Source organism: Chelonia mydas, chromosome 2 (genome assembly GCF_015237465.2).
Source record: "Chelonia mydas isolate rCheMyd1 chromosome 2, rCheMyd1.pri.v2, whole genome shotgun sequence".
NCBI lineage: Eukaryota > Metazoa > Chordata > Testudines > Cheloniidae > Chelonia > Chelonia mydas.
In genome coordinates this window covers 176,906,355-176,933,959 of record NC_057850.1, presented here as the reverse complement: position 1 = coordinate 176,933,959, position 27,605 = coordinate 176,906,355, and the positions used below count along the sequence as shown (strand labels likewise).

Sequence of the window (27,605 nt, the reverse complement as noted above, 5' to 3'; positions counted from 1 at the left end):
CTATGATTCTGTAATACTGTGTATGCTAATTTAAACAAGAATCTCACGTAATCCAAATGGGACAGGGGACATGGAATTTATCTAGCTAACCTGCATTTTGAATAGGATGTAACTGATGCATCATGGGGCACATAACCCAGTTTCCTATAATGTGGGTTTCAGATAAGAGGATTTATCTAACTTCTACTATAGTTTTGTTTAAAACAAAGATCAGTGGAAGGGCATTAATAAAAACTGTCGTTTATTCCAGCACTGAAAACTGAAGTTTTTGGTTTGTCTGCTGCTGCCACCTGGTGATCATTCTCCTATGCTGATGCATGTTGTTCTGTTTGTCAGGTCTAGTCATATGGCGATGCGTTTAGTTGGGCAGCCCTTACTCCGGTGATAAATCCCATTGAAATGGGCATTCCTAGAAGGCGACAGACTATAAACATGAGAGAGGGTTGTAGAATTGGGCCTCATATTGTTTCTATTGAAAAAGTAAATATAAACAAAGATTTGCTAGCACCATCCAAGCTGTACATTTTTACTTCTGCAGTGGCGAAAATAAAAGTTTTTAAATGCTTCAGAAAATATGTTTGAATCATAAACTTGCTGTTTTGTATTTCAGTGACACTAAGTGTGCATGGCATGGATATTAGTACTCAGAACAGCTGAAAAACAGCCCTTTAGAGTAGGCAGAATGTGCAATTGTGGCAGTTTTGCACTCCCCCATTTTGGCAGTGATGTGGAGCTGCCCTGCAGATGTGCAGCCCAGGTTAGCGAAAGACATTTTGGTCACATACCTGAGGAGCCCACATGCTTATCTGTAAGCTGTTTATCTTTTTATTTTTTCATCCAGATGCCTAGATGAAATATTTTCTTGTACTGTGCAAAACTCCAATGGACTGCGAAGAGGCCTCGGCTCAGATAATAGTTGTAAGCCCACTGTATATCTGACAACAAATAACTATTCCAGGGGAGTTTTACTAGATTTGGTTGTAGCAGTTCGGGGAACAGAAGAGTGTGGAGTATCAATCAGTCTGGATACAGATGATTCTTTATCCTTTATTCTAGTTACTTTAATCTTCTCCGAGTGATGTTCTGATAGCAATTAGGTTGCACTGAGCTCCCTGCCTATCATGCTGAGCAATATTGTCTCATTGTTTCCTTGTAGTCTCCCCATTGGTCTGTCTGTATCCATCTGTTATCTCTTATCTCACACTTAGATTGCAAACTCTTTGGGGCAGGGACAGTGTTTTTGTTCTTTGTACGGTGCCTAGCACAATAGGCTCCTGGTCTATGACTGGGGCTCCTAGGCACTATGGCAATACAAATAACTAATAAGAATAATCGGATCTACTCAGCCCTGATATAGCAGGTTGGTTTGGAGATAGTGGGACATAACTGGGTAGGAATTTCCTGTTGATAGATGCTGTAGGTAAGGTTTTATTGTGGTGAAAGATGATATACAAACCTAGCCAGCGGTATTACAGTACATAGATGGGGCAGAGACACCACAGGAATCTGCAACATCTGCCACCGATAGGGTTGGGGGGTATAAATGAGGCATAGTCAGTACCTATTCCAAAGTTAATACAGCTCTGATTTTAGTAGACTATTTCTTTTGTCCATCCTTCAAGACAAAAACCTGCATTTTAAGTACCACAATGTTTTGTCTTGACATCATGAAGTGCACTCCTGCAGGTAAATATTAAGACTGACATTTGCAAACTTTGTACCTAAGTGAGGCACCTAAAGTGTCCTGCTTTAAGTAGGTTATGGAGGTGGGGGGTACTAAAAGAGACCTGATCTCCAAAGGTGCCAAACTCCCAGTTTCACAGGCACCGACTTTCCAAAGTGCTAGGGGGTGCATGACCCCCTGAAGCCCTGCCCCCACTCCACCCCGTCCCCCAAGGCCTCATCCCCACCCTGCCTCTCCCCGTCCCTGCTCCACCCCGCCCCGCTTCTTCGCACACAGTTCTGACCCCTCCCCCAACCGCCGCATGTCCTCACTCCTCCCCCTCCCCCCAAAGCCTCCTGAACTCGGTGAATCGTGGCGGGTGGGAGGTGCTGTGGGGATGGGAGGAGTTGATCGGGGGGGCTGCCAGGGGGTGCTCAGCACCCAACATTTTTTCCCCATGGGTGCTCCAGCCCCAGAGCACCCACGGAGTCAGTGCCTATGCCCAGTTTCTTCTGTTAGAGTTTTGATATTTGGCACCTTTGAAGATAGGCTTCTATATAAAAGTGACCTATATATGGTTTAGGTGCCTAAGTTAGGCATCTAAAGTCAGTTTAAAACCTGAGCTTTAATTTTTTACAAGTCACTCTAATTTGTTTTCATGCTTGTTTGATTTTTTATATATACGTTTTTAGAAACGAGAACATCCAATCTGTAATCAAATGTTGCCATTCAAGATCCACCACCACCATGTAATAGCTGCAAGGGACCTGAATTTCATCACAGTCGTAGCTTACCATAGTTACACTGGGACTACTCACTGCTTAGAGTTAGGCATATGCTTACGTATCCTGCTGAATCGGGTTAGATGAGGAGAAAGTCATGATTTATAATTATGCAAATACCTTGAGAGCTTTGTGTGAAAGACTGCAAAGTGCTTTACAAATACAGCTGACTGAATAATTCAGAAGGACTCCTTCAGCCTTTTTTTCCCCCTTACAAAATATCCCTGATCTCTGTTTCTTGGAATGTATTTATTAGTCAAATATATGTGCTGGATATTTTTTAGAAAAATGTACACTGTGTGGGTTAATCACACATATTTACAATTTGAGCCACATGGCTTGCTTGCTGTTGGGCAGATAAGTCACCTCGTATTTTTTCTCTTCTGTGACTGGATGGGCAGGTGAGCACTTTGATGTGCATTTTCATATGTGTGAATTTAAAATTCAGTTTCTTCAAATATTCATTCAACTTCAAAAATTATGAATATTTGTGCCCATAAATCTTAAGTATTCAAATGCTCATGAAAGACAAACGAGGTGTGATCATGGCCCAAGTGAATTTATTTTAAAATTCATGTGAATAGTATTGGATACTTTTTTGCTGCATTCACCCAGCATTATTTGCATTATTAAACACAACACCCATTTGAGGTCACTGCTGCGATTGATGCAGCGGTGTCGATTTTAGTGGGTCTGGTGAAGACAAGCTAAGTCAATGGCAGAGCAATCTCTCATCGACGTCTGTACTCTAGCTCCCTGAGAAGCGTAAGGTAAGTCGGTGGGAGAGCGTCTCCTGTCAGCACAGTGCGGTGTCGACACCGCTGTAAGTCGACCTAAGTTACATTGACTTCAGGTACGTAACTTGCGTAACTGAAATAGCATAACGTAGGTCGACTTACAGCTTTAGTGTAGACCAGCCCTAGGAGAATGACCGTTGCTGGCAATAATTTGTGCCCCTTTGGGTGACCTTCAACCATTGTTGAGAAAGTTTAGCTGCTCATGTGGAGTGGGCCAAACTATCTTGAATACTCAATCTGTATGCTCGATAGAAACCTGGTGTACTGAGTAATTCTGATTTAAGGGGCTATCAAAGTGTCAGTGTCCTAGTGTAGGCCAGCATTATTATATATGATACAGGGGAATTTATTGAAATGCTAACAGCCTGCTTACAGTGGTAGCCACTAAATAATTTACAGTTATCATTGGCAAGAAAGTTAGTTACCACAGTATTCATAGGAAGTAAAATCCACTGCTGTGCAAAGAGCCAGCATAAGGTGTATCCTCAACTGAGGGCTCATTCATCAGCCCTGTTTTGAAGGTTGAAGTGAAATGAAGTGGTGCATAGGCCTAGAGTTGACCCACAACACAGGGACCAAATCATAGAATCATAGAATATCAGGGTTGGAAGGGACCTCAGGAGGTCATCTAGTCCAACCCCCTGCTCAAAGCAGGACCAATCCCCAATCAAATCATCCCAGCCAGGGCTTTGTCAAGCCTGACCTTAAAAACTTCCAAGGAAGGAGATTCTACCATCTCCCTAGGTAACGCATTCCAGTGTTTCACCACCCTCCTAGTGAAAAATTTTTTCCTAATATCCAACCTAAACCTCCCCCACTGCAACTTGAGACCATTACTCCTTCTCCTGTCCTCTTCTACCACTGAGAATAGTCTAGAACCATCCTCTCTGGAACCACCTCTCAGGTAGTTGAAAGCAGCTATCAAATCCCCCCTCATTCTTCTCTTCTGCAGACTAAACAATCCCAGTTCCCTCAGCCTCTCCTCATAAGTCATGTGTTCCAGACCCCTAATCATTTTTGTTGCCCTTCGCTGGACTCTCTCCAATTTATCCACGTCCTTCTTGTAGTGTGGGGTCCAAAACTGGACACAGTACTCCAGATGAGGCCTCACCAATGTCGAATAGAGGGGAACGATCACGTCCCTCGATCTGCTCGCTATGCCCCTACTTATACATCCCAAAATGCCATTGGCCTTCTTGGCAACAAGGGCACACTGCTGACTCATATCCAGCTTCTCGTCCACTGTAACCCCTAGGTCCTTTTCCGCAGAACTGCTGCCTAGCCATTCGGTCCCTAGTCTGTAGCTGTGCATTGGGTTCTTCCGTCCTAAGTGCAGGACCCTGCACTTATCCTTATTGAACCTCATCAGGTTTCTTTTGGCCCAATCCTCCAATTTGTCTAGGTCCCTCTGTATCCTATCCCTGCCCTCCAGCGTATCTACCACTCCTCCCAGTTTAGTATCATCCGCAAATTTGCTGAGAGTGCAATCCACACCATCCTCCAGATCATTTATGAAGATATTGAACAAAACCGGCCCCAGGACCGACCCCTGGGGCACTCCACTTGACACCGGCTGCCAACTAGACATGGAGCCATTGATCACTACCCATTGAGCCCGACAATCTAGCCAACTTTCTACCCACCTTATAGTGCATTCATCCAGCCCATACTTCTTTAACTTGCTGACAAGAATACTGTGGGAGACCGTGTCAAAAGCTTTGCTAAAGTCAAGAAACAATACATCCACTGCTTTCCCTTCATCCACAGAATCAGTAATCTCATCATAGAAGGCTATTAGATTAGTCAGGCATGACCTACCCTTGGTGAATCCATGCTGACTGTTCCTGATCACTTTCCTCTCGTGTAAGTGCTTCAGGATTGATTCCTTGAGGACCTGCTCCATGATTTTTCCGGGGACTGAGGTGAGGCTGACTGGCCTGTAGTTCCCAGGATCCTCCTCCTTCCCTTTTTTAAAGATTGGCACTACATTAGCCTTTTTCCAGTCATCTGGGACTTCCCCCGTTCGCCACGAGTTTTCAAAGATAATGGCCAATGGCTCTGCAATCACATCCGCCAATTCCTTTAGCACTCTCGGATGCAACTCGTCCGGCCCCATGGACTTGTGCACGTCCAGCTTTTCTAAATAGTCCCTAACCACCTCTTTCTCCACAGAGGGCTGGCCATCTACTCCCCATGTTGTGATGCCCAGCGCAGCAGTCTGGGAGCTGTCCTTGTTAGTGAAGACAGAGGCAAAAAAAGCATTGAGCACATTAGCTTTTTCCACATCCTCTGTCACTAGGTTGCCTCCCTCATTCAGTAAGGGGCCCACACTTTCCTTGGCTTTCTTCTTGTTGCCAACATACCTGAAGAAACCCTTCTTGTTACTCTTGACATCTCTTGCTAGCTGCAGCTCTAGGTGCGATTTGGCCCTCCTGATTTCATTCCTACGTGCCCGAGCAATATTTTTATACTCTTCCCTGGTCATATGTCCAACCTTCCACTTCTTGTAAGCTTCTTTTTTATGTTTAAGATCCGCTAGGATTTCACCGTTAAGCCAAGCTGGTCGCCTGCCATATTTACTATTCTTTCGACTCATCGGGATGGTTTGTCCCTGTAACCTCAACAGGGATTCCTTGAAATACAGCCAGCTCTCCTGGACTCCTTTCCCCTTCATGTTAGTCCCCCAGGGGATCCTACCCATCCGCTCCCTGAGGGAGTCGAAGTCTGCTTTCCTGAAGTCCAGGGTCCGTATCCTGCTGCTTACCTTTCTTCCCTGTGTCAGGATCCTGAACTCAACCAACTCATGGTCACCGCCTCCCAGATTCCCGTCCACTTTTGCTTCCCCCACTAACTCTTCCCTGTTTGTGAGCAGCAGGTCAAGAAAAGCTCCCCCCCTAGTTGGCTCGTCTAGCACTTGCACCAGGAAATTGTTCCCTACGCTTTCCAAAAACTTCCTGGATTGTCTATGCACCGCTGTATTGCTCTCCCAGCAAATATCAGGAAAATTAAAGTCACCCATGAGAACCAGGGTGTGCGATCTAGTAGCTTCTGCGAATGGATGCCTCTAACTGTTCACTCAAGTGTAAAGACATTAAACATTAAACCTTGTCTACATTAAGTGCTAAGTGATGTTTCACACAGAGTCAGCTACCTCATAATAGCTACTTAAAGCAAATGCAATTTTAGATTACGTTAACAGAGGCATAGCATGCAAGTCACAGGAGGTGATAGTACTGCTCTACTCGATGCTGGTTAGGCCTCAGCGGGAGTACTGTATCCAGTTTTGGTCATCAAGATGTAGAGAGGATGTAGAGAAACAGGAAAGGATCCACAGGTGAGTGACAAAGATGATCAAAGGGATGAAATGAATGAGCAAAGGCTGAAGGAACTGGGTATGTTTCGTTTGGAAAAGAGGAGATTGAGGGGGTGACATGACAGTGGTCTTCAAATACTTGAAAGGCTGCCATAAGAAAGATGGAGAAAAGTTTGTTCTCTTGCCACAGAGGGTGGGACAAGAGGCAATGGGTTCAAACTACAGCACGGCAAATTTAGATTAAATCTCAGGTAAAACTTCCTAACTGTAAGAACAGTAGAATAATGGAACAGACTGCCTAGGGAAGTCATGGAAGTTCCTTCACTGGAAGTTTTCAAAAGGAGGCTGTATAGCTATCTGTCTTGGATGGTTTTTAGACACAACAAATCCTGCATCTTGGCAGAGGGTTAGACTAGATGACCCTTGCAGTCCCTTCTAGCCCTATGGTTCTATGATTCTAAATTTTTTTTCCAATTTTGACAAGACCACAGACTGCAAAGCAACCCCTCTTCCCGAAAACAATAATGTGTCCCAGTTCTCCCAAATGCATGATGTGTAAGTTAAAATGGTTTGGAAATGGTTCAGTAATCTCTTAAAAAAAATCCATTCTCACCTTGAGCCCATACCCTGAGTTTCATATTCAGATTTTACGTAGTCTTGTCATAGGCAGACTCTCACTGAAGAAAAAGAGATATTGGCCTGAATAAAAGCAAAGGAAAAACCTGAGTAGTTGGCCAACAAGAGAGAAAGTCTCATCTTTGCAAAATTTTATGTCTTCACTTATAGAACTCCTGCAATAAGTCTGTCACTTCAGTGATTTGATGTAACCTGACCTGAACGTGCAGTTCTTTCCTCCCCGCCCCCCATTCTGTCCTAAACAAGCCATGGGTGCTTTCAGACCACAGTCCTAAAGAGTTTTTATTTAAATAAACTACAAAACAGTAGAAAATGGAATTTGGACACAAAATGGACATTAAGCCTTCGTCTATATCACAGTTTGTAACCCCTTAGTGATGTGGTTGGCTCTGTCTCCACACTCAACATAGTTAATATATTGTTGGAAATCATGGCACCTAGGCATGTGTAATCCTTGCCAACAGGCTAGGCAGGCACATGGTTGTCTTCCTATATAGCTAGGTTGTAATGCTGTACTTTGACCTCTAGACAGCTCAGTCAGTCTTCTATCCTCCTCCCGTGCATTAAGGTTATCCCACAGTGCATTGCTTCACATCTGGCTGGTGCATCTTGTGTGCACGCCTTTCAGGGACTCTTAGATTTTTTATGGCTACAAACAAGGGTAGGTAGCATAATAAGTGGTGATGTGCAAACATGATTGAGTATTTGATGGCTGTGTTGGGGGAAAAGTGCTATGGGGATGCAACTCAATGCAATTTGTTGTAAATTGGGTCATACAAGAGTGTGATGACATGGTTACAACAAACTAGGTAGATGGGGGGGCCTAAAAGGTTGAGCCTTCTATTAATTTTAAGATTCCTCCATGTAATTCCCAATAGCAATGAGTTGCCTATAAAACCCGCATACAACAGCAGAAGAATAAACATCTTTATAATCACAACTCCCAAACAAATACAGGTAACACGAAATAATATGTTCTTCTAACAGCAGTGTGAATTTCCAAACTTACAGTGGACTGACCCTATCTGGCATGGGGAGTCTTTTTCATATAGGACATCAGTTTGAGTCTAATTCAGATTGGGAATACAGCAACTGAAAAATTACTACATTTAAAAATGATGCTCTGCTTTTGTTTCTTTATTGATAAATGTGAATGGATGTAGGACAGCAGGATACATCAGCAGCAGCAGCTGGCTAAGGTGTAAAAGGTAATTGAAACAGCTTGTTAAAAAAAAGTTTAGAGAAGTGGTGGAATATTTTTCTCATGGGAGAAGTTGAACTGTGATTTGGAGACCACCCATAAAACAGAAATTTTGGAGCAATCTTGATGCAAATTATTGACTGTGGAGGATACAAGCAGGCAATTCCCATTTGAAATCAGGCAACAACTGCTAAATTGACAGTTTATCTACTGGTGACAAGAAGACAGATACCATAGTTTATGAATTTGTAATATTTAACCAATGGTCTGGTCTTGATTTTACAATTGCCTTCACTTACAAATACTGTCCACTCTTTTTTAGTTCAAGCATCAAAATGGAATATATTAAACATTTCATTATAGGCTATTGGGTGAAGACATCTTTTTGTGTTCCTGCGTTTTATGTTTCTTAATGCACAAAAATGAGTATTAATTGTTCTTGCCCTGGAATTACAATGGCTTTTAGAACAGTGAATTAACCCTTAGGTAACTAGCTTCACATACAATGGGATGAAAATGGCTGATTTCCATGGGTTGTGGGAAGTGTTGTGTTCGACAGAAGGGAGGGTTATGTAGCTGTTGGGAGGCTGGGCTGGATCAGAATTGTTGCCTGGAGTAAGTCCAGAATGACTCCACTCCTGGGAACCCCATTTTGCCTTGGTGTGCAATCCTGCTATCCGTTATTGTGGTTTCCTGACTGCTCCCTCAGATCAGGAGCCAATAAGGAAGAAGCAGGTTACATCAGGAGCTGAGATCAGGATGGAGATGAATTGACAGGAAAAACAGAGTAGCTCCTTGCAGGGAAGTGTCACAGGCCATGCAGTGGGGACAGGCAGAGAATGGGTAGTTCTCCACATCCTGTTAGGCATTTGGCAGCACTTTTCATTGGAGGAAAGGGTAGGGAGTGTTAACATTTGATCTACTCAGACCAGACAAGGAAGTGTTTCCAGGCCAGTGAGGGAGTAAATGTTGGGGGAGTCAGGGCTTCTGCCCAAGTGAGGAGAGCAAAAAATCTGAGAAAACAGTTGTCCTTAGTGCCTTAATTTTCAAAAAGTGGCCACTGATTTTGATTGCTTCCATTTTCTGGGTGCCCAAGTTGGCACCTGTAAGATGAGCCATTGACAAGTGAGGAACCCAAATCACTCACTACTTTTAAAATTTTGGCCTCATTCTGTATGCACGGAAATGGAGAATGAATGGTGCTTTAATCTCCTTCGGATTCACTGAGAAACAAAATTGTGCTGGCACGGTAACAAATAACAAGTTTTAAGGTATCTCAGTCTAGACTTATGTGGTTTATAGTCTTACGTGCCAACTCCCTCTCACCTTACTTATGAGAGTTGTCCCTTGAAATCATTGGAACTGTTCATGTGAGTAGGATGAGTAGGATTTGACCCAAAGTGCTTATAATCAAGAAATAGTCAAAAGTCAACAATTTTAGCAAGTGAAATAACGAAGCAATAGGACAAGTGGTTTATTGACGATTTACATTAGTTTATGTCGAGTGTTCAGATGATGATGACCTTTGTTTTACAGATGTGTAAAATGGAACCTGCAGGTGGTGTTTATACCTGTTGTTAAATAAATGCCTGCCCTGGTATTTTCAGCTATGCTGGGCACACTTTATAGTTCATTCTAATTGTAGACATATAACTGGATTTAGAGCAATACTACTAGGACCAGGAATATGCTTAGCACAGGAATGAACATTTAAAGTTCACCCACTGAGAAGCATTTACTGATTTTTATCCTGGCTTGCTGTTTGAATCTCTTTCTTCTCTCCCCTACTTTTCTCCCTGCAGAAGTGCTGGTGACAAGAACAAACAGCTGCCAGTCTGACAGCAGTGGATTTCTAGAAGAACCAGTGGAGCCTTTATCTTTACAAGTAAAGAGCTGGTGATATTCTTCAATAAGATTAGTTAAAAGTTTGAGCAAAACTAATACCCAAAAGTTATCAGGTTCATGAAAAATAAAGCAATACAGGGGGATGGACAGGGGGAAAACAAGGAGATTTTCATAAACAAAAAAACTTTCTACCCCAATGGACTACTATGTGTAAGGTCCAAAATTATACCTTGTAGAACTATTCCACCTCGGCTACCCTATATCCTATCTTACTGTATTGTATTGTTGCCGCTTTGGCTCAAGTGGTCAGCCAACATTTAGGGCTTTGCTGGGTTGTATCTGTTAGGAAGAGATGATGTGAGTCAGGTATATTATTTGGTGTAATCTAGGTTATTTACAAAAGATTTACAGAAAGTCTTCCCTGCACACAGTAGAAACAGCAGGCTGTCTCCTCACTCAGAAATAGCCCAATGTGAAAACTCAAGCTCTGAGCGGATGAAGCTCTGTCTCTCTGCATCCCTTTAGGGCCACATTTGCAACAGCTTCTCTTGCTTTCTGTCTCCAGCCCACACTCAGCTGCAATCAGTATTCTAGCTCCTCTGTTTGTATCCAAGGAAGCCCCACTGTCCGTACAGCTTAGCTCTGACCTACCATGTGGCGTAGTGCACTGAACAGTAGCCTCCATTGCTTTCAGATAAAGGAGCCACTGAGCCTGAAAATGGGTGCTTGTTGGCACACCTGTCTTTAACAAGTTTCTTTTTGGATCAAAGAGCTCCTTAATGGCAGCCATTGGCATCTCTCAGCATAACGTTGTCTAGGCAGTAGCACAATTTGAGGTTTCCAAATCCCCTATATTCAAATACGTGCAGTAAGATGTAACTAGAACTTTTAATGAGAATTCAAAATAGAGGGCTGGAATGTGACATTACTCCCTGAGCCAAAGCTCAGTGAAGTCAACAAGAGCCTTTTTTATTTACTTCAGTGAGCCCTTAACCATGTACCAAACAAAAGAGTTCTTTTTGTATTTAAAAATTCTTCGAGATAAAGTCCCATTATCCATCTCATCAAACTACTCCATGGCATTGCAATATTATATGCTTAGTGTCTTCTCATTTTCCTTGCAGAATCCACCTTTTCCAGGACAGCTGAACCTTAGCTGTGATACCCATGACCGAAAAGGAGCTCTGCCACATAGAACAGCTCTCGCTGTGTCACACCAGGATTTTCATCAAAAGTCAAAGCGCCCTGTTGCTAACGCCTCCACTGCAGATTGCAAGAACATTTCAAGGGTGTCTAGTCCAGACAGAGAACACAAGGACCAGAGGGAAGAGACCGTCCTCTCACTAATTGTGGAAGATGGTCTACATCAAGCCTTCAGTGATCAATCAGAGGGTTTTGTCAAAGAAATGGTGTACGATCCGAATAAGCAGGAGATTAAAATTGGAAAAGGGCAACTGGAGAAAGAGGAGAGCTGCATACAGCAGCAAACTGCTGGTAATCAGGATGTTACCCCAGAACTTGACTGTCATTTATCCTTCAGTTCAGTACCCAAAAGTCCAGCTCCAGCTCACACTGAAGAGAATGGCACAACTCCCATTGACTTCACTGGCAGTGGAGCCTGCGCTAAACAAGAGACAAGAGAGAGACCTTTGACTGAGGAGGATGCTGGGAAAGTATTTAAGGAAAATATCCAGGAAGGTATTACAGGACATGTAAAAGGAACGCAATGTGATAAGGAGATTTTCAGTAAAGTTGATACCCTGGTTCCAGTCACCAAGGCCACAAGTGGTCAGCAGTTTTGCAAACTGGACTCTGATATAAACAGTATAAGCTGCTCTTGTGAAACAGGGACACCAGAGACCCAATGGCAGGTCTCACAAGTACAAAATGAAAGCAAGGTTATTTCAAGCAGTTCTTTACAAGTGTCTAACTTTTCTGCTTACTGCCCAGAGTGCATATCTGAATTTAGTTCCCAGGAAAGCACAGAGACTTGCTGTTTGGGTAAAATATCAGGAGCCACCAAATTGGAGAAGGATGATTCTGTCCAAAATGCTGAAATACACACTAACCCCTCTAAGTCGGTTACTGTTCAGATGGCTTCAAGGCTGGTGTCCACTGTGCAAAAAGTTTCCCTGAGTGAAGGCCTTGGCAAAGGCCCGTCTTTAGAAATTAAATCCATAGAGTCCCAGTGCTCTGAGAGTGAGCTAGTAATTACTTCACAACTGGGTACTTTGAAGGAAAGTCTAAAGGAGACAAGAGAAGCTTCAATTCAAACTGACACAATTGGAATAAAAACACGAAATCAGTGGTCTGACCCAAATCTTCTCCCTCCATTCTGTAGACATGGTCATCTCACAAAATCAGTCTCCCTAGACACTGGGATTTATGGGAAATACAGATCATCCTACCATCAAACATTGGGTGCCCAGCCTGCCCAGTGCGGTCGCAGCTGTCATTGTGTCTGCTGCCATCATTGCTGCTTTCAGTGGGCCTTTCCCTTCACTGCTTCCTCCAAACCTCCTGGGGCCTGTTGTTCAAATCACATGACCATAGAGTTGCAGCTTTTGAAAACATTAGAGCTCCTGCAGGATACAGCAGTGAGGAGTATTTCTCCAGTAAGTATGTTTCTTGATGAAATAATACATAGAATCTGGCGCATGGAGAGTAAACTCCTGGGGTGTAAGTTATTTCAAGGTCCACTGTCCACTCTGTTCAGTCTTGTAGAGAAAGTGTCAGGAATGTAGCTTAGGAAACAGATGGGAAGAAGGGACAGTCCGTCCTGGACAAATTGGAGGAATGTCAGAAATATACTTTGACCCAAATTAAGTTGTGTTCGACTTCTTCTCTTAATGTTGAGAGTATTTAAATGGTACCTGCTAGGTTAACAACTGACCAAGATGAGCTGGAGGAATAAGGTTTACACAGATCAAATTCAGAGATGAGTCTGAGCTGCTGTTACTTGCTGCTGCTTCCACTCTCTTCAGTGTATAAATTCTACCAATCTGGGTTCCCTGAGAGCTTCTCTACATAAAAAGTTGTTTTGCTTTAAACTATACCAGTATATATAAAGCAGTACAACCTCCCCCTCCCCAGTATGGCTGCAGTTATACAGTGCTTTTACTGATACAGCTTTATTCCCAGCCAGACAAGGGAATAAACTGCACTGGTATAAGGCAATTTTGTACCAATATAACTGTACCAATATAACACACTAGGAGCTGTACCAGAATAACTATTTCAATGGGGCAGGAGGGGGGGAAGTCACACCCCTAAATGAAATAGTTATACCAGTACAAAAATGGTGTGCACTGCAGATCAGGTCTTACACGCTCTCAAACCCAGTCAGCCTTCCTTAAACTTACATCTGCCTATCAATATATATACCATTATGCACGACTCTGAATTTGGCCAAGTGAGTTTGAGTCCCAAAAAAGAACCTAAGTAGTTGTGATATCCACACTGAAGGGGCCAGCAGATAGAGTAAGTTACACTAATTCAGACTCACCTCTCTTTGGCCCTGTAGCTTTATTTTATCAGGGCCCTTACCCATGGCAAAAAAAAATTTAGAAATGGCTAAAGGGAGGGAACGGTTTGTAGAAAAACAAGTCAAATTTATGTAGTAATACGAGGTCAGCCAGCATTTTGAAACCAAAGAGAAACTTTATGGTTTTCTGTGAACTTATGCAGCTTAACCATTTTAGGTCTGAAGATGCAGAATGTCCTCCTTTTGGTATTTATACATGCTGCTATATACTGAGTAAATAAGGGTGAAATCCCATATGACCCAATCATCCCATGAATAGACTCATTGATTTCAATAAAATTGATATGATACTTTTGAGCCCTGATTTTCAGAGGGGCTGAGCAGTGGATGGTGAGTGCCCAGTATCTCAGCAAATCTGACCCAGGTAAAATAGGGAACATTTTAGGGTATGTCTACACTACAATTAAACACCTGCGGCTGACCCAGGTCAGCTGACTCACAGGGTGCCAGAGCCTGAGTCTAAATGTCTATACCATAATTAAACAGCCTGGTAGCATGAGCCCCACGAGCCCAAGTCAGCTGACATGGTCAGCTGCAGGTGTTTAATTGCGTAGACATACCCTTAGCCAACCTAAAGCTGTACTTGCCATCAGAACCATGTGAAATGTTTGCAAAAAGAACTGAAACTACAAAAAGTCACCAGGTTGTCACTTTGTTACAAACTCAAAACTGAGGATTCAGGGCCACCTGCGGGATGGAGGGCCTCACTTGTTTGAGAGGCACCCGAAATCCATGGAACAATATGATGCAGGGCAGCTGAGGTAAACTGTAGTGAGTGGCATTTCAACCTGGCACTCAGGGTTGCAGCACTGCTCAGGTCTGGCCCAGCTGCCCCTTGGTCATGACAGAGGGTGGGGGACAGCTGAGCCAAAGTTGAGTGTGTGTTGCTGAGATCTGGTGCACAGGCTTGCAGTGCCACTATGGGTAAAGCAGCCCCTGCACGCAGTGTGCCACATGCCAGGTGTTCACCTGCTGGCTACCAAAACCATGGTGGCTCTCTCGGGGACTGGCCGGGACGCAGGATGGACCCAACACCCGAGGGCAAGTCTCACCAGCCGGGAGGGGTAAGGTAAGGAGTGGGATGGGGAGGCAGGAGAGCTCCCTTGAGGGCTGAGGCTCCTGGGGGAGGGCTGGGTGTAGGTGCTTATGTGCCGGGAGATGGTTGTCAGGCTTTTTAGAAGGGTTGGGGGCCTCCATTTCAGATTTTGCCCTAGGCCCCCATGAACCAGCCCAGCTAGAATTGTTGGAAAGCTCACAACGTTTCTGAGAAAAGCTGGGCCGATGGATATTTCTGCACCATGAGAAATGTGAATGTTTCTCCTGGTTTTGTGTTGAAACTATGCAAACTTGGTGGTTTCAAATGAGTTTCTTCCTTTCTTTCTTTGAACCTGAAACTCAAAGTGAAACTTCGGACCTTGTAACCACAAGTGGGTCAAAAGTACAGAAAACAGATTAACCCCTATGAACTGAAACTGATGAATTTCATGTTATTGACTATATCAATACTGTGGGGGCTTTTCTTTAAACTGTTTGCTGGAGGGCTATGAATTTTGTGAGATGTCTCTCAATTGCCACAAGATGTCAGTGTTTCAGTACATTACAGCTGAATTTACATTGTCCAATTTATTTGATCACTCCTCTGATGGTGGTGAAGGATTAACAGTGATGCTTTTTCAGTAATCTGAGACTGAGGATACTGCAGGCATTGACTGCACACTACACTATTGTTCAAGCTCTGTTGTTTAAGCAAAGATGTGTTAAATCTGGCACTTGTCTGAGGTTAATCATGTGAAATCCAGCCCCTGCATCAAGGAAGGACCCAAACAGCTGGGAAAGCTGGGATTAGGTGAGGTCTGTGTAAGGACATGTAGGAAAACCCATGTAGGGGGGTCAGAAAACATTCCTAGCTTTATGTACAGTGGAACTCCATATCCATGTAAATTGGAAAGCATTAGGTATGCTGGTGTGTAGTCAGTGGGTCTGAGGCTTTACTGGCCTAAAATCTTGAGGAGTTTCAGGGAGAGTAGCAGCAGGTTGCATCCGCGGCTACATCCTGTGTCTTAGAATTGCGGGTACTGCTCCACTGCACAAGGTCGAAGATTCTGCTCCTCACTTCTTCATATGGAGAAAATCCTTTGTATGTGGGCTTTATTCCACATGACAGGATTTGGTCCATAATCTTTAGCCCAGCCTGTCAAGGGATTTAATCATCAAACATTTGCTAGAACAAGAGAAACTCCTGAAAGTAATCAAAATCTATATTAACTGCAACATTGTTCGTGACAGAAGTCAGTGTTAATCAAACGTCATCAATGTCATACCCACAAAAGTAGTCAAATTCTATATTAACTGCAAATAGCCATCAGATTATATTGAATTTGCATGTTTAGATTTTATTCGTCTGGGTATGACATCTTCTTGTACAAGGAAATTATTTCCCAACAGAAACACTTTATTTCCATGCCTTTTGGAGGCTTAGTTGCTGATTAACACAACTTTAAAAAAATTGTTTTGGTTAGGGTCTCCAAAGTGGTCATAACATCATTCTAGTCTATTCATGTTCTTATATGATATCCATCACTGAGGTACTTGAGTGATCTCCAGCAGTGAATTAGGTGACATGACCAACATTTTTCATGTCTTATTCTTTCTTTCTTTCTTTCTTTCTCTCATCCTTTCCCTAGGAGGGGATATTACATTTTTTAACATATGACATGCTATGTTTTTATATTAGCAAAGTCCAGGTAGAAGAAATACACCTTGATCTTGGCATGGAAAGTTGTGAGGTTTCAGGTAGTTCGCAGATCCCATGGGAGTTGGTTCCACAGCCTTGAACCAGGCCCTGAGAAAGCTCCGTCTCATGCACAGACAAGCTTTACCCTTGTGGATAGACTGTTCCATAACATCTTGATGTGCAGGAACCGCCAAAGTAGAACATACCAGTGATCCATTGATTATTTATTCAAATGTATAACTGATCTAAACAATTAGTCTTGAATCCCATTTCTAACTGAGGCCCATGCTAGAGTCTTAATGGAAAAATGTAATGTCCCCAGAGAAATACTGTGCTATGGGGAAATTACTTCCCAATACCAGTCAATGACCACAGTTAGACATGAAACACTGCAGACATTATTTCCAAATATTTATTTGAATTTTTAAAGATACAAACATACAAATTGCCATATTAGAGAAAGACAGTTCATTCAAACCAATACCTTGTGCAAGAGAGAACCTGGAGTGGACGATTATGGAGTAACCTGCCCGTAGAAATTTCTTTCTAACTCCTGTCAGTTAGTGATTGACTTTTTTGCCATGAAGTAGGAGAGTTTATATTCTTTATAAACAAATGTGCTTTTGCCGTGTTTGTATATTCTATCAAGCAATGTTACTGGCAGGAATGTTCCCCAAAACATTCATTTGTGAACAAATATTGCAAACTCTCTGCAAAAACCAAACTTTGAATTTGTCTTGGAAACCTGATTCCAAGAGTTACACTCATACAGTCTGGGGACAGAAATCTTATGTCCTGTCAAAACGGTTCAAATTTCAAATAGTTAATAATGGATACTCGAAGCAATATTTGCCAAAGACAGTTGATGAGCAATCTATAGGCTGAAATATATTTGTATGACACATTATTTGAACAGTTTTGAGCAAATGAACAAATCTGTGGGAACTGTGATGTTTGCAGACTTTTTGCACAGAGAGAACTGAGCTATATATGTCATAGTGCCAGCTCGAATCCCAAAAGAATTGTATAGCCTTTGGAATTTTATCCTAGTCTAGTGCAATTGCAGTTACTATTTTTATTCTTATCAATATCTGATCCTCTTTTTTCAAATTTACTAATCCTTTTGCCTCCACTAGTGATATAAAAGTCAGCTAAACGTTAACGTCTACAAATGGTGGGTCAAGAAAACGTGACGATGGTTCCAGAGGTACAGTGCTCAACCTGTCTTTCAAATCAGACACATGGAGCAAACTTCTTCATTTGGTGATGCTGATGTAAATCCAGGGCAACTCTAGTCAATGCTAATGATTTACATAAGTTTAACTAAGCTCAGAATTTGACCCATTGTATCAAAACTATGGGCAACATCCTGTCTCCCTTGAAGACAAGGGCAAAATTTCCATTGCCTTCAAGGGGAGGCCTACGTGACTTAAGAAAGAAGAGCTGATCGTTTATATTCTTCAGAAGTCATCTCACTTGTTATCTGGGAGCTTGTACCTATGAATGTCTGACAAGCCTGCTTATGATGTACCTGTTCTGTGGATGAGAATAGGACTGCTGCCTCCTGGGCTGTCAGTATGACAAATATTAAAAGGAAGGTAATGAAGCAGTCCCTCTTCTTGTTCTTCTTCGTAGTGCACAATTAATGAAATAGAAGCTATGAAGAGTTCTTGCCAGAGTTTCCGGGAGAAGCTAGATGAGATTGAGCAGCACCTGATAGAGCAACAGGATCTTTTCCCCAGTGCTATGTCAGCTGAAGGAAGGTAATTACATCATTACAGCAACACACACATTATGGTCATTAAAAAAGCAACATTTTGGACCAGCTATACCCTTAGTGTGTGTGCAGAGCATCTTGCTGTATGTGCCAACTCTCAGACTTAACATTTTTACTGTATAACACAGAAGTCAGTGTTCAATTGTTCTTTATTACTTTATTACTATCCATTTATCCAACCCATAGTGCTGCTTTAAGGTTAGGTTTACAGAAGAGATTTATAATATGTACCAACAAACGTACACTCTCTTTGATACTTCTCAGACTCAGTGGCTGGGATTCCTCATGAGTATGACATCCCCAATCATGAAGTTGCCATCATGGGTATTGTGCATGTATTGTGCCCACCCTGCAAGTGAAAAAGACTTTTTATGTAATTGTGTCCATCGAAAAGTATGACTTGTCTCCATTAATTACAATGTTCAGAAACATTAAAATTAAAAATATGGTCTATTTTAGTTTAAAATGACTTAAAATACAATGGAAATACAGGCATAATTTGCAATAGATCTCATTTATTTTGACCTCAGCTTTCCAGATGAACATTTGTGGGGGGCAGGGCAGGGGCTGATGATGAGGACGTTATACAGATTGGGCCATAACAAAAGGAAGCACTGTATTCGAATCATAGTAGTAACACCATCATCAAGATTGTAAAACAGTCTCCATTATCCACCTAATTTTAAAAAATAAGTGTTTCCTTCTAATAAAACTTGTTTCTGGCTGAAATTTTTCATGTGCAGTCGCTTGGCAGAGGAGGGTAGTTTGGGGAAAGATAGCAGTTAATCAAACAAGGCATTTTTTAATGAAGCGCACTTTGAAGTGGGGGGTGGACGCCGGAAGATATGTCTTTTTTGTTTGGTTGTTTTGGTTTTGGTTTTTTGTACTGTCGTAACTCAAAATGGCAGGCTCCAAATCTGTTTAGTTGGGTTGTCTGCAGTGAGAACTAGTGCCCTGGACTGTTTTTGTACGACTGAATGGTTATTCCCCATGAATTACTACACAGAAAGGTTAGAAGAGAAAGGAAGGACTTTACAGTTGGGCCTGTGACTCACACATGAATTCAGTTTTATTCAGAGTTCTGTGGCCTGCATACTGCAATGCAGAAAAGGAACTATCAGGCGCTAGTATTGTTAGGTTATTATTTAGACTGCAGAATGTTTTGTGGTACTGTGTATGAAAAAACACTGTATTAATTGCATGAATAAGAAATGGATGCTTTGTGGAGCAACACTGTTCACCTGATTGTTTTTCTTCTGCTGTCTACTACAGGGAGAAAAAAAGACAACTGCAGGTATTACGTCAAGCTGTTCGTCATGAGGTTTCTGAACTGGAATTCCAGCTGAATGATCGAGCTCGCCAGGTTAGGGAGGGAATGCTGATGGTACGTTGTACAAGCAGCTATTCTTGTGAAACATAGGAAAAAGGAATCTAGTTTAAAGACTCTTTATCCTATTGCCTTTACTGGTGCAATGTCACAGTGAGTGGTTGCTTTCTATGGCTTCCACATGCATTTGCTGAGAGTTGAACATGTGGCCAAACCAACAAGGTTAAATTGTGTCATCTGGTACAACCTTGGGCCAAGATTTTAAAAAAGGGACTAGTGCTTCCAGGCACTTCAGTTCTTAGGTGCCCAACTTATGACTCCTTAAAGGGCTTTGATTTTCAGAAAATGCTGAGGTCCAACCTTCTGAAAACCAGACCCTCCCAAGGTGCTTCAAACCCTGGATACACTCAAAATCACTAGTGGTGTTGGCCACACTGTTGCTCTTTCAAAGTCTCAAAAATGTTAAATCCATCAGGTATTTTATTAATAAACTGCTGTCAGATGCAAAGCAGAAGTTTTCTCTTTGGAAAGAGAGAACTTTATATTTTGTCAGCTCTCCAACTGATCACTTGTTTCTTGCCATTTGTGATTTTACAACCAAAAATGTCATCAACTTTCCTCCAAATCAACCTCTGCAGTTATAGAATTGCTGCATGACTTGCAGTCATGTACGTGTACAGACAAAACAACCATTTCGACACTAACTTCACAGTGCGGAAATTTTCAATTACTGAAGGCTGATAAGAGCCTGCAAAAATTAACATGGCTGGTAGGTGCAGTAAGGCTTCACCTGGCATGGATACCCATCATCTGCAGTTAATATGAAAGAAGTAAAACAACTGCCAGGAGCAGTCAGTACTGAAACAGTTGATGTACACAGAAAACGTATCGTAGCTATGGAGCGACTGAAAGCTGCTGTTTGAGCAGTAACTAGAGCCAGCATGAGATTAAAACCCAAAAAAGATTTAAGTGCTCCTAAATTATTTGAAGGGTATCCCCATTAAGCATAATTGTCAGCCCCATTAAGTAACAGTTGCTGCTATAAAGCATTGTACTAACCCACCTACCTCCTTTTCTGTGCTGGACACAGGATCTGGTAGATGTCCAAAGGTAGCATGTCTGCACCTGTTTCTCTTCAGGTCAGGCATAGACCTGCTTTGCTTACATGGATCTGGAAACCCCTGCCACAAAAACACCCATGTGCACACAGAGTTCTGAGATCATTTAATTAGCCCAGGGGATGAGTACAGACCCATGGGCTGAAAGGGGATGGGGGACTGAAGTCAATTCAACAACAAGTGAGATAATAGCACCATCCCTTCCCCTACCTCCGCAGGTGCCCAAAACCTTGACCCCACACCCACACACCTGAGCCCTCCACTCCCACCAGGGATGCCCGTAGAGCTGGGATGCACTAGCCTGGAGAAGTGGCTGCTCAGTCTGGGCCTTTGGCCTGGTGGGATTTGCTGCTCCATGGCTACTGAGCCTCCCCCTGTCCTCAGGATATATGCAACCCTGAGTCCCCAGTGCTCATCACCAGTTCCTGTCTGACAGTCCTGTTCTTGGGCTCATTCACACCCCTGCCCAGAGCAACACAGTCCTTCCTCCTCCCACAGAACTCTCTCCCTCACCCCCAAAACACATGCTACTGTCAGGATGGCAAATCCCTCCAGCTTCTCCCCACTGTCATGGAATCCTCCAGTGTCTTGCCCCTCTAGGTCATTGACTCCCGTGACGTAGCTGTTCACATTTAGGTGCCATCTGCTGGCTTATTACATTACCCCTCACCCCCACCTTCTAAAATGATGTGCCTCCGCATCCTGCTGAAGCTACTTCAAATAGTCCTTAAGCCAGTCTGTGCACCTGCTCCGGTCTGCCCTGGGATTCTGAGACGGGTGGCTGGGGTGAGTCTTGGGATTGCCCCCCTGCTGAGCCTTACCATGACACCACCTCGGGGGTTTGCTCACACTCACGATCCCCATCTTCATCAGGCCAAGGTACCCACTCTAGGCTTTCTGACTCAGGAACATTCCTTGTGTGTAGGAACTGCAGGGGAGCTGCAATACAGCAGTCCTGAGAGTATTTTGCCTGAGGTTGGGCGGTCACCCAGGGCTCCTGTGTGGGCTCAGTGTCCCTGCCCCGAATTCACAGAGGGCTTCAACTGGTTGTAATGTGCCACAAAAGTTTATTGACCTGGCTCCCCGGACAGCTCACGTAGCACCCCAGACAATTTCCTGATGCCTGTAAAAGGGACCATTAAGCTTTCTGAGTAATTTTGGACTCTGCCCCTTCCTTCTAGTCTGGTCTCATACCCACACTGAGTCTCTTAGCTCTTACACCTCTCTGGTGACCCGGGCATTGTAGTATTCTTTCTGTCTTTGTGTGGCCATAGCCTGATTCCTCTTCGCAGCCTGGCTCACAGAACTCAAGTATCCTGCTACCTGTGTGACATACTTGGATGGATTGCTAAACTTGTTTTCTCCAAAAACTTCAGCTCAGTGTGTAACAGCAGTCAAAAAGGCTAACCATGTTAGGAACTATGAGGAAAGAGAGAGAAAATAAGACAGAAAGTATCATAATCTCCCTATATAAATCCATGGTGCTCCCACACCCTGAATACTGTGCTCAGCTCTGATCTCCCCATCTCAAAAAAGGATATAGTGGAACTGGAAAAGATTTAGAGAAGGGCAACAAAGACGATCCAGGATATGGGACAGCTTCCGTACAAGGAGAGACTAAAAAGATTAGGGCTGTTCAGCTTAGAAAAGAGATGACTAAGGGATTGGGGGATATGATAAAAGTCTATACAATCATGAATGGTATGGAAAAAGTGAATAGAGAAGTGTTATTCACCCTTTCCCACAATACAAAAACCAGGGGTCACCTGATTAAATTAATAGGCAGCAGATATAATACAAACAAGAGGAAATGCACAATTGGCCCACAGAACTCATTGCCATAGGATTTTGTGATGGCCAAAAGTATAACTGGGTTAAAAAAGAACTAGATAGGTAGTGGAGGGTATGTCCATCAATGGCTATTAGCCAAGATGGTCAGGGCTGTAACCCCATGCTTGAGGTGACCCAAAACCTCAGACTGCCAAAAACCCGGAGGGGAAGCCAGCTGGATGTCTCCAGAATTGTCCTGTTGTGTACACTTCCCCTGAACCTATGGTAGTGGCTTCTGTTGGAGACAGGATACAGGGCTAGGTGGACCATTGGTTTGACTTAGTATGCTAATGTTCTAACTCTTCCAATACATCTACCCCAATATGCGTTCAACAAGCAGGCAGATCTTCCACCAAATAACATCATATAGGGTGTATATCCTGTAGATGCCTGGACACTGCTTCACTAGGCCATCCTAACATAGGAGGAAAGCTCATCCCACTCTCTTTGATTGTTTTCAATCAGAGAGGGCAGCATACCAACACACGTGTGATTGAATCATTGAACTAACCTCTCAGATTGGGGGGTGATGAGGTGTAGTTCAGGTTTTGTGGATCTCCCAAAGGTCACACACATCTTTGAACAAAGGGAATTCAACATTTCTTCCCTGATCAGCATGCAGGGGCTGAGGCATGTGTCTATGGTAGCATACAAACCTCTTGACAAATGCTACCATCTGAGCTTCCTGATCAGGAAGGGGATATGCTTCTGCACACTTTGAAAAACAGTCAGCCACTACAAGTACATATTTATTCCCTCGGGGTGTAATGGACAAAGGCCCCAGGATAGCCAACTCCATTATTTCATTCAATGCCCGGCCTGGGTAGAGACCATTGGAACTCTGGGTTTACTTCCCATTTCTTTTCAAGCCCCACACACCCTCACAATCCCCAGCACCTCCTTATTTGGCACCACTCCTTGAATAAGTTCAGACCTTTTCCAAGTTCCTGGCAGTTTCCGTACCAGGGTTCCCTGTCTACCACTTGGCTCAGACCACATAGTCCAATAGCTTTTCAGGCATGGATGATTCTGAGTTTCATCTGGGAATTCCCCACTACCAGTTCCATTCCTATGCCAATCTATTGACTCTATGGGAAACTGAGGCACAGAGAGACTAGGGGTAAAATTCACAAAGGTATTAGGCATCTAATGCCATTGATTTCAATGGGAGTTGGCACTTAAATACCTTTATGAATTTCTTCTCAAGTGATTTGCCCAAGATAACACAGGAAGTCTGACAGACCTGGGAACTGAACTTTGTTCTCCCAAGTCTATAGCTCATGCCCTAATCACTGAACCATCCTTCTTTCCTAGCCTATGTTGCGTCCCTAAGGACTTATCTGTGCAGGGAAATTGACTAGAGCCCAGTAATGATAAAAATGACTTTATTTTGGAATATTTACTCTGATAAAGTCACTTTTATGGTGGAATAGAGTGTTCACGTGGGGAGTTACTGTACAGCAGTGGTTCTCAAACTTTTGTACTGGTGATCCCTTTCACACAGCAAGCCTCTGAGTGTGACCCCCCCCCTTATAAGTTAAAAAGGCCTTTAAGTATATTTAACACCATTATAAATGCTGGAGGCAAAGCAGGGTTTGGGATGGAGGCTGACAGCTCACAACCCCGCATGTAATAACCCCTCAGGGGTCCCGACCACCAGTTTGGGAATCCCTGCTGTAGAGGATTACTTATTGTGCTATAGCTGTGCTTGCCATTTTCCCCTGTGTGAACAAGCCCTAAAACACAACTCAAATTGGGGAGAAGGAAGCCCCATCTTCATTTAGTGCAGAGTAGAGAGATGGCCACCAGAGTTGTATCTCCCCAGGACTGCTCTACCTGGTTTTAGTGTCACTTACAGTAGCTGAGGAAGAACAGTTGAATTGACAAAGCAGCACTCTGTGCCTGCCCCAACATGTCCACCAACGTTCTCCTCCACAATGGGAATTGTCCATTAGCCATTTCCAGATTGAGTCCATTCACTTTGCAGTGCCTGCATGGCACACACTGGTGAATCTGGGCCACAATTTGTTAAGATACACCCTTTTCAATCCAGGGCTGCCATATACAGCCACAGAGGTCTGTTGGGCGGGGCGGGGGGGTTTGTACTAAGGCAAATATGTCAGTCAGTCACAGTAAAATGGGATTGAAATTTATGTTACTGAAACGTGAACATGGGATTGAAATTTATTACTGAATCCTTTTCACAGCAGCATCTCAGCTGCCAAATTATACTTAGTTTTTTTGACCAAGAATAAGAAATGGACATGCTTCATAACCTCTCCTGTGTATCACTGTCTGATACCTTTTATAATTCTTTATTACTACAATATGCATGTCTTCCCTATTTTCTCTGCAGCAGCTGGACCAATTACTAGGAGAACAATCCCATCTGTTTTCAGAGCTTGGACTCCCTGATAGGTGGGAAGAAAGAAATGCCCAGAATAAACAAGTTGTTCCAGATGCTGCTGACACTATGCATCCTAGAGCTGGGTGCTCAGAAACAGTAGTTCCAAGACGCCTGAGCAGAAGTGAAACATTCCCATCAACTTCATCAGCCTCAATGCCAGGAACACCAGAGATGCAGTTTCCTGCTGTGGCAACAGCAGAGCTAGACCCATGGGAACTCCCCACCAGTAAAAAGGAAATAAAAGGTCCTCCCCAGTCAAAAATTGACTTTAAGGCTTTTCTACAGAGTGTAAGAATTCATTTTATTCTGGTTGCTTGCGTATTCTAATGTCAGAACATGCTGACATGAGATTACAATTGTATTTATTACAGCAGTGGCTAGAGGCCCAACCAAGGGCCCCTTTGTGCTAGGTGTTGTACATACCCCTACCAAGCTATAGTTTCTGCTCTAAATAGCTTACAATCTTAATAGCCAGGACAGACAACGGGCAGGGAAGCATTCTCAAAGTTAACTGCACCGGTTACTCATGGTAATGAGGGCAGTATTATTAGGTGGCATCAGCAATGCCTTGTCAGTCTAGAACTCCAAGTGCGATTGGTTGAGATCTATACCAAACTGTGTGAAATTAACAGGTAGCATTAGCCTTCAAAACAGCTTGAACTATTTTACATGGACAGCAAAGGTAGTGAATTTAGGTATCAGAGGGGTAGCTGTGTTAGTCTATATCCACAAAAACAACTAGGAGTCCAGTGGCACCTTAAAGACTAACAGATTTAATTGGGCATAAGCATCATGCTGCATCTGAAGAAGTGGGGGGTTTTTTTACCCATGAAAGCTTATGCCCAAATAAATTAGTGAATTTAGGGTTTCACTGGTTTTGTGTAAAAGTGAAAATGGTCACCTTTTTGACTGATCTGCTCTTACAGTTTCACCATCAATAAGAAATAGATTTTTTTCTTTATTGTTCAAGATACAAAAACTTAGTAAAAGAGATTAACTAGAAAGTGGTCTAGCTAAAAAGTCAGATGGGTAATCATCATGGTCTATTACTTTTCCACTTAAGAGTATGGAACCAAAGTTTTAGGGCTGGACCCTCTCTTAAGCAAATAGCTGGAGCCAAATTCTTCATGTAAGCCTCAGTGAAGTCAATGGATTTCATTCTTCTCACTTTTAGGGTTGCCAGGAGTCTGGTTTTCGACCAGAACATCTGTCAAAAAGGGACCCTGGCGGCTCTGGTCAGCACCACTGACCGGGCCATTAAAAGTCCGGTTGGCGGGGCTGGCAGGCTCCCTACCTGGCTCTGCGTGGCTCCCGGTAGCAGAGACACGTCCCACTGGCTCCAAAGCGCACGGGCGGCCAGGGAGGCTCCATGCATTGCCACTACCCCATGCGCCAGCTCTGCAGTTCCTATTGGCTGGGAATTGGACAGCACCAGTGCGCGAAGGCAGCGTGCACTCCTCCTGCATCCCAAACACCTCATCCTCAGCCCCACCCGAGACCCCACACCCCCGGCGGGAGACCTCACTCCCCCACACTCCAATCCCCTGTCCAATCCCCAGTGCCTGCACCCCCAAGCCGGAGACCTCACCCCCCATTCTCTTGTACCCTGAACCCCTCATTTCTGGCCCCACCCGGAGCCTGCACCACCAGCCAGAGCCTTCACCCCACCTCCTGTACCCCAATCACCTACCTCAGCCCAGTAAAAATGAGCTAGTGAGTGAGTGTGGGGAAGAGTAAGTGATAGAGGGTGGGGACGTGGAATGAGCAGGGGTGGGGCCTCAGAGAAGGGGGCGGGGCAAGGGTGTTCGGTTTTGTGCAATTAGAAAGTTGGCAACCCTACTCTCTTACCAGTTTTACACATAGGAGTTGGCCCTGATTTATAGTGGTACAGCAGAATTATCTAATCATTTCCAAGAATGAAGCCCCTGGCTTACAGAACCAAACAAGCAATTAAAGATTTCATTTAATGTATAGTGTTCCTTTATACCAGATATTTAAAGACTAAGACTGTTTAGTTATTTAGAAACTAGTTTTTAGTTGATTACTAGTTTTTAGTTATTTAAAGACTAAGACTTATTTTTCTTTTTGCCAGCTTAAGAAATCATTCCGAAATTTTCAGTAATGACATAGCAGAACAAAGAGATTGATGGAGGACTGACAACTGTGGAATTTTTTTTAAAAATAGTTATGACTTCTTCCTACAACAAACACTTTGAAGTATCTGAGGCTTTACAAAAACAGAATGAAACAGCTGTCATTTGCAGCAGGGCATTCTATATATTTTTGCAGTGGAGGCCTGCCCTGAAAGGAAACCATTTTAAGGAATTATCTTGATGAGTGTGCCATGTATTGTGCTGTTCTGTGGTCACAGAATTTACTACAGGCCTTTTGCCTATCATTTGGCACAGTATTAGACACCAGATTGTAAGCTGTCATTTCAAAAAACGGTTGAGCCCTCATAGTTGCGAAGAAAATCCTGGAAACGTGAACCAAGTAAACTGATCCTGCACTGTCTTCCTGTACCTGCACCCAGCCTGAGAAAATAACTTGGAAAGGTATTAACTGCTGGTCATTGGACTTGAAGCATCTAGCTAACATTAAGTCTCAACTCCAAACTTCCTCCCACACTTT

General features: G+C 43.3%; 1 protein-coding gene across 4 annotated transcripts in view; it reads left to right on the top strand.

Annotated features, from left to right (window-relative positions):
* Positions 1–27,403, top strand: part of ITPRID1 (ITPR interacting domain containing 1) — a 67,613-nt gene extending 40,210 nt beyond the window's left edge. For 2 of the 4 annotated variants that reach the window (XM_043540648.1, XM_043540650.1), the window contains 6 exons: positions 10,195–10,277; positions 11,362–12,852; positions 18,151–18,278; positions 19,565–19,676; positions 24,924–25,262; positions 27,067–27,403. In XM_043540648.1, coding sequence (XP_043396583.1) covers positions 10,195–10,277; positions 11,362–12,852; positions 18,151–18,278; positions 19,565–19,676; positions 24,924–25,262; positions 27,067–27,096 — 2,183 coding nt within the window. In that variant the 3' untranslated portion in view covers positions 27,097–27,403. Of the gene's footprint in view, positions 1–10,194; positions 10,278–11,361; positions 12,853–18,150; positions 18,279–19,564; positions 19,677–24,923; positions 25,639–27,066 lie in introns of those variants that run through there. The other 2 variants (XM_027826773.3, XM_043540649.1) reach the window with 1 other exon arrangement.
* Positions 27,404–27,605: the final 202 nt, after the last annotated feature.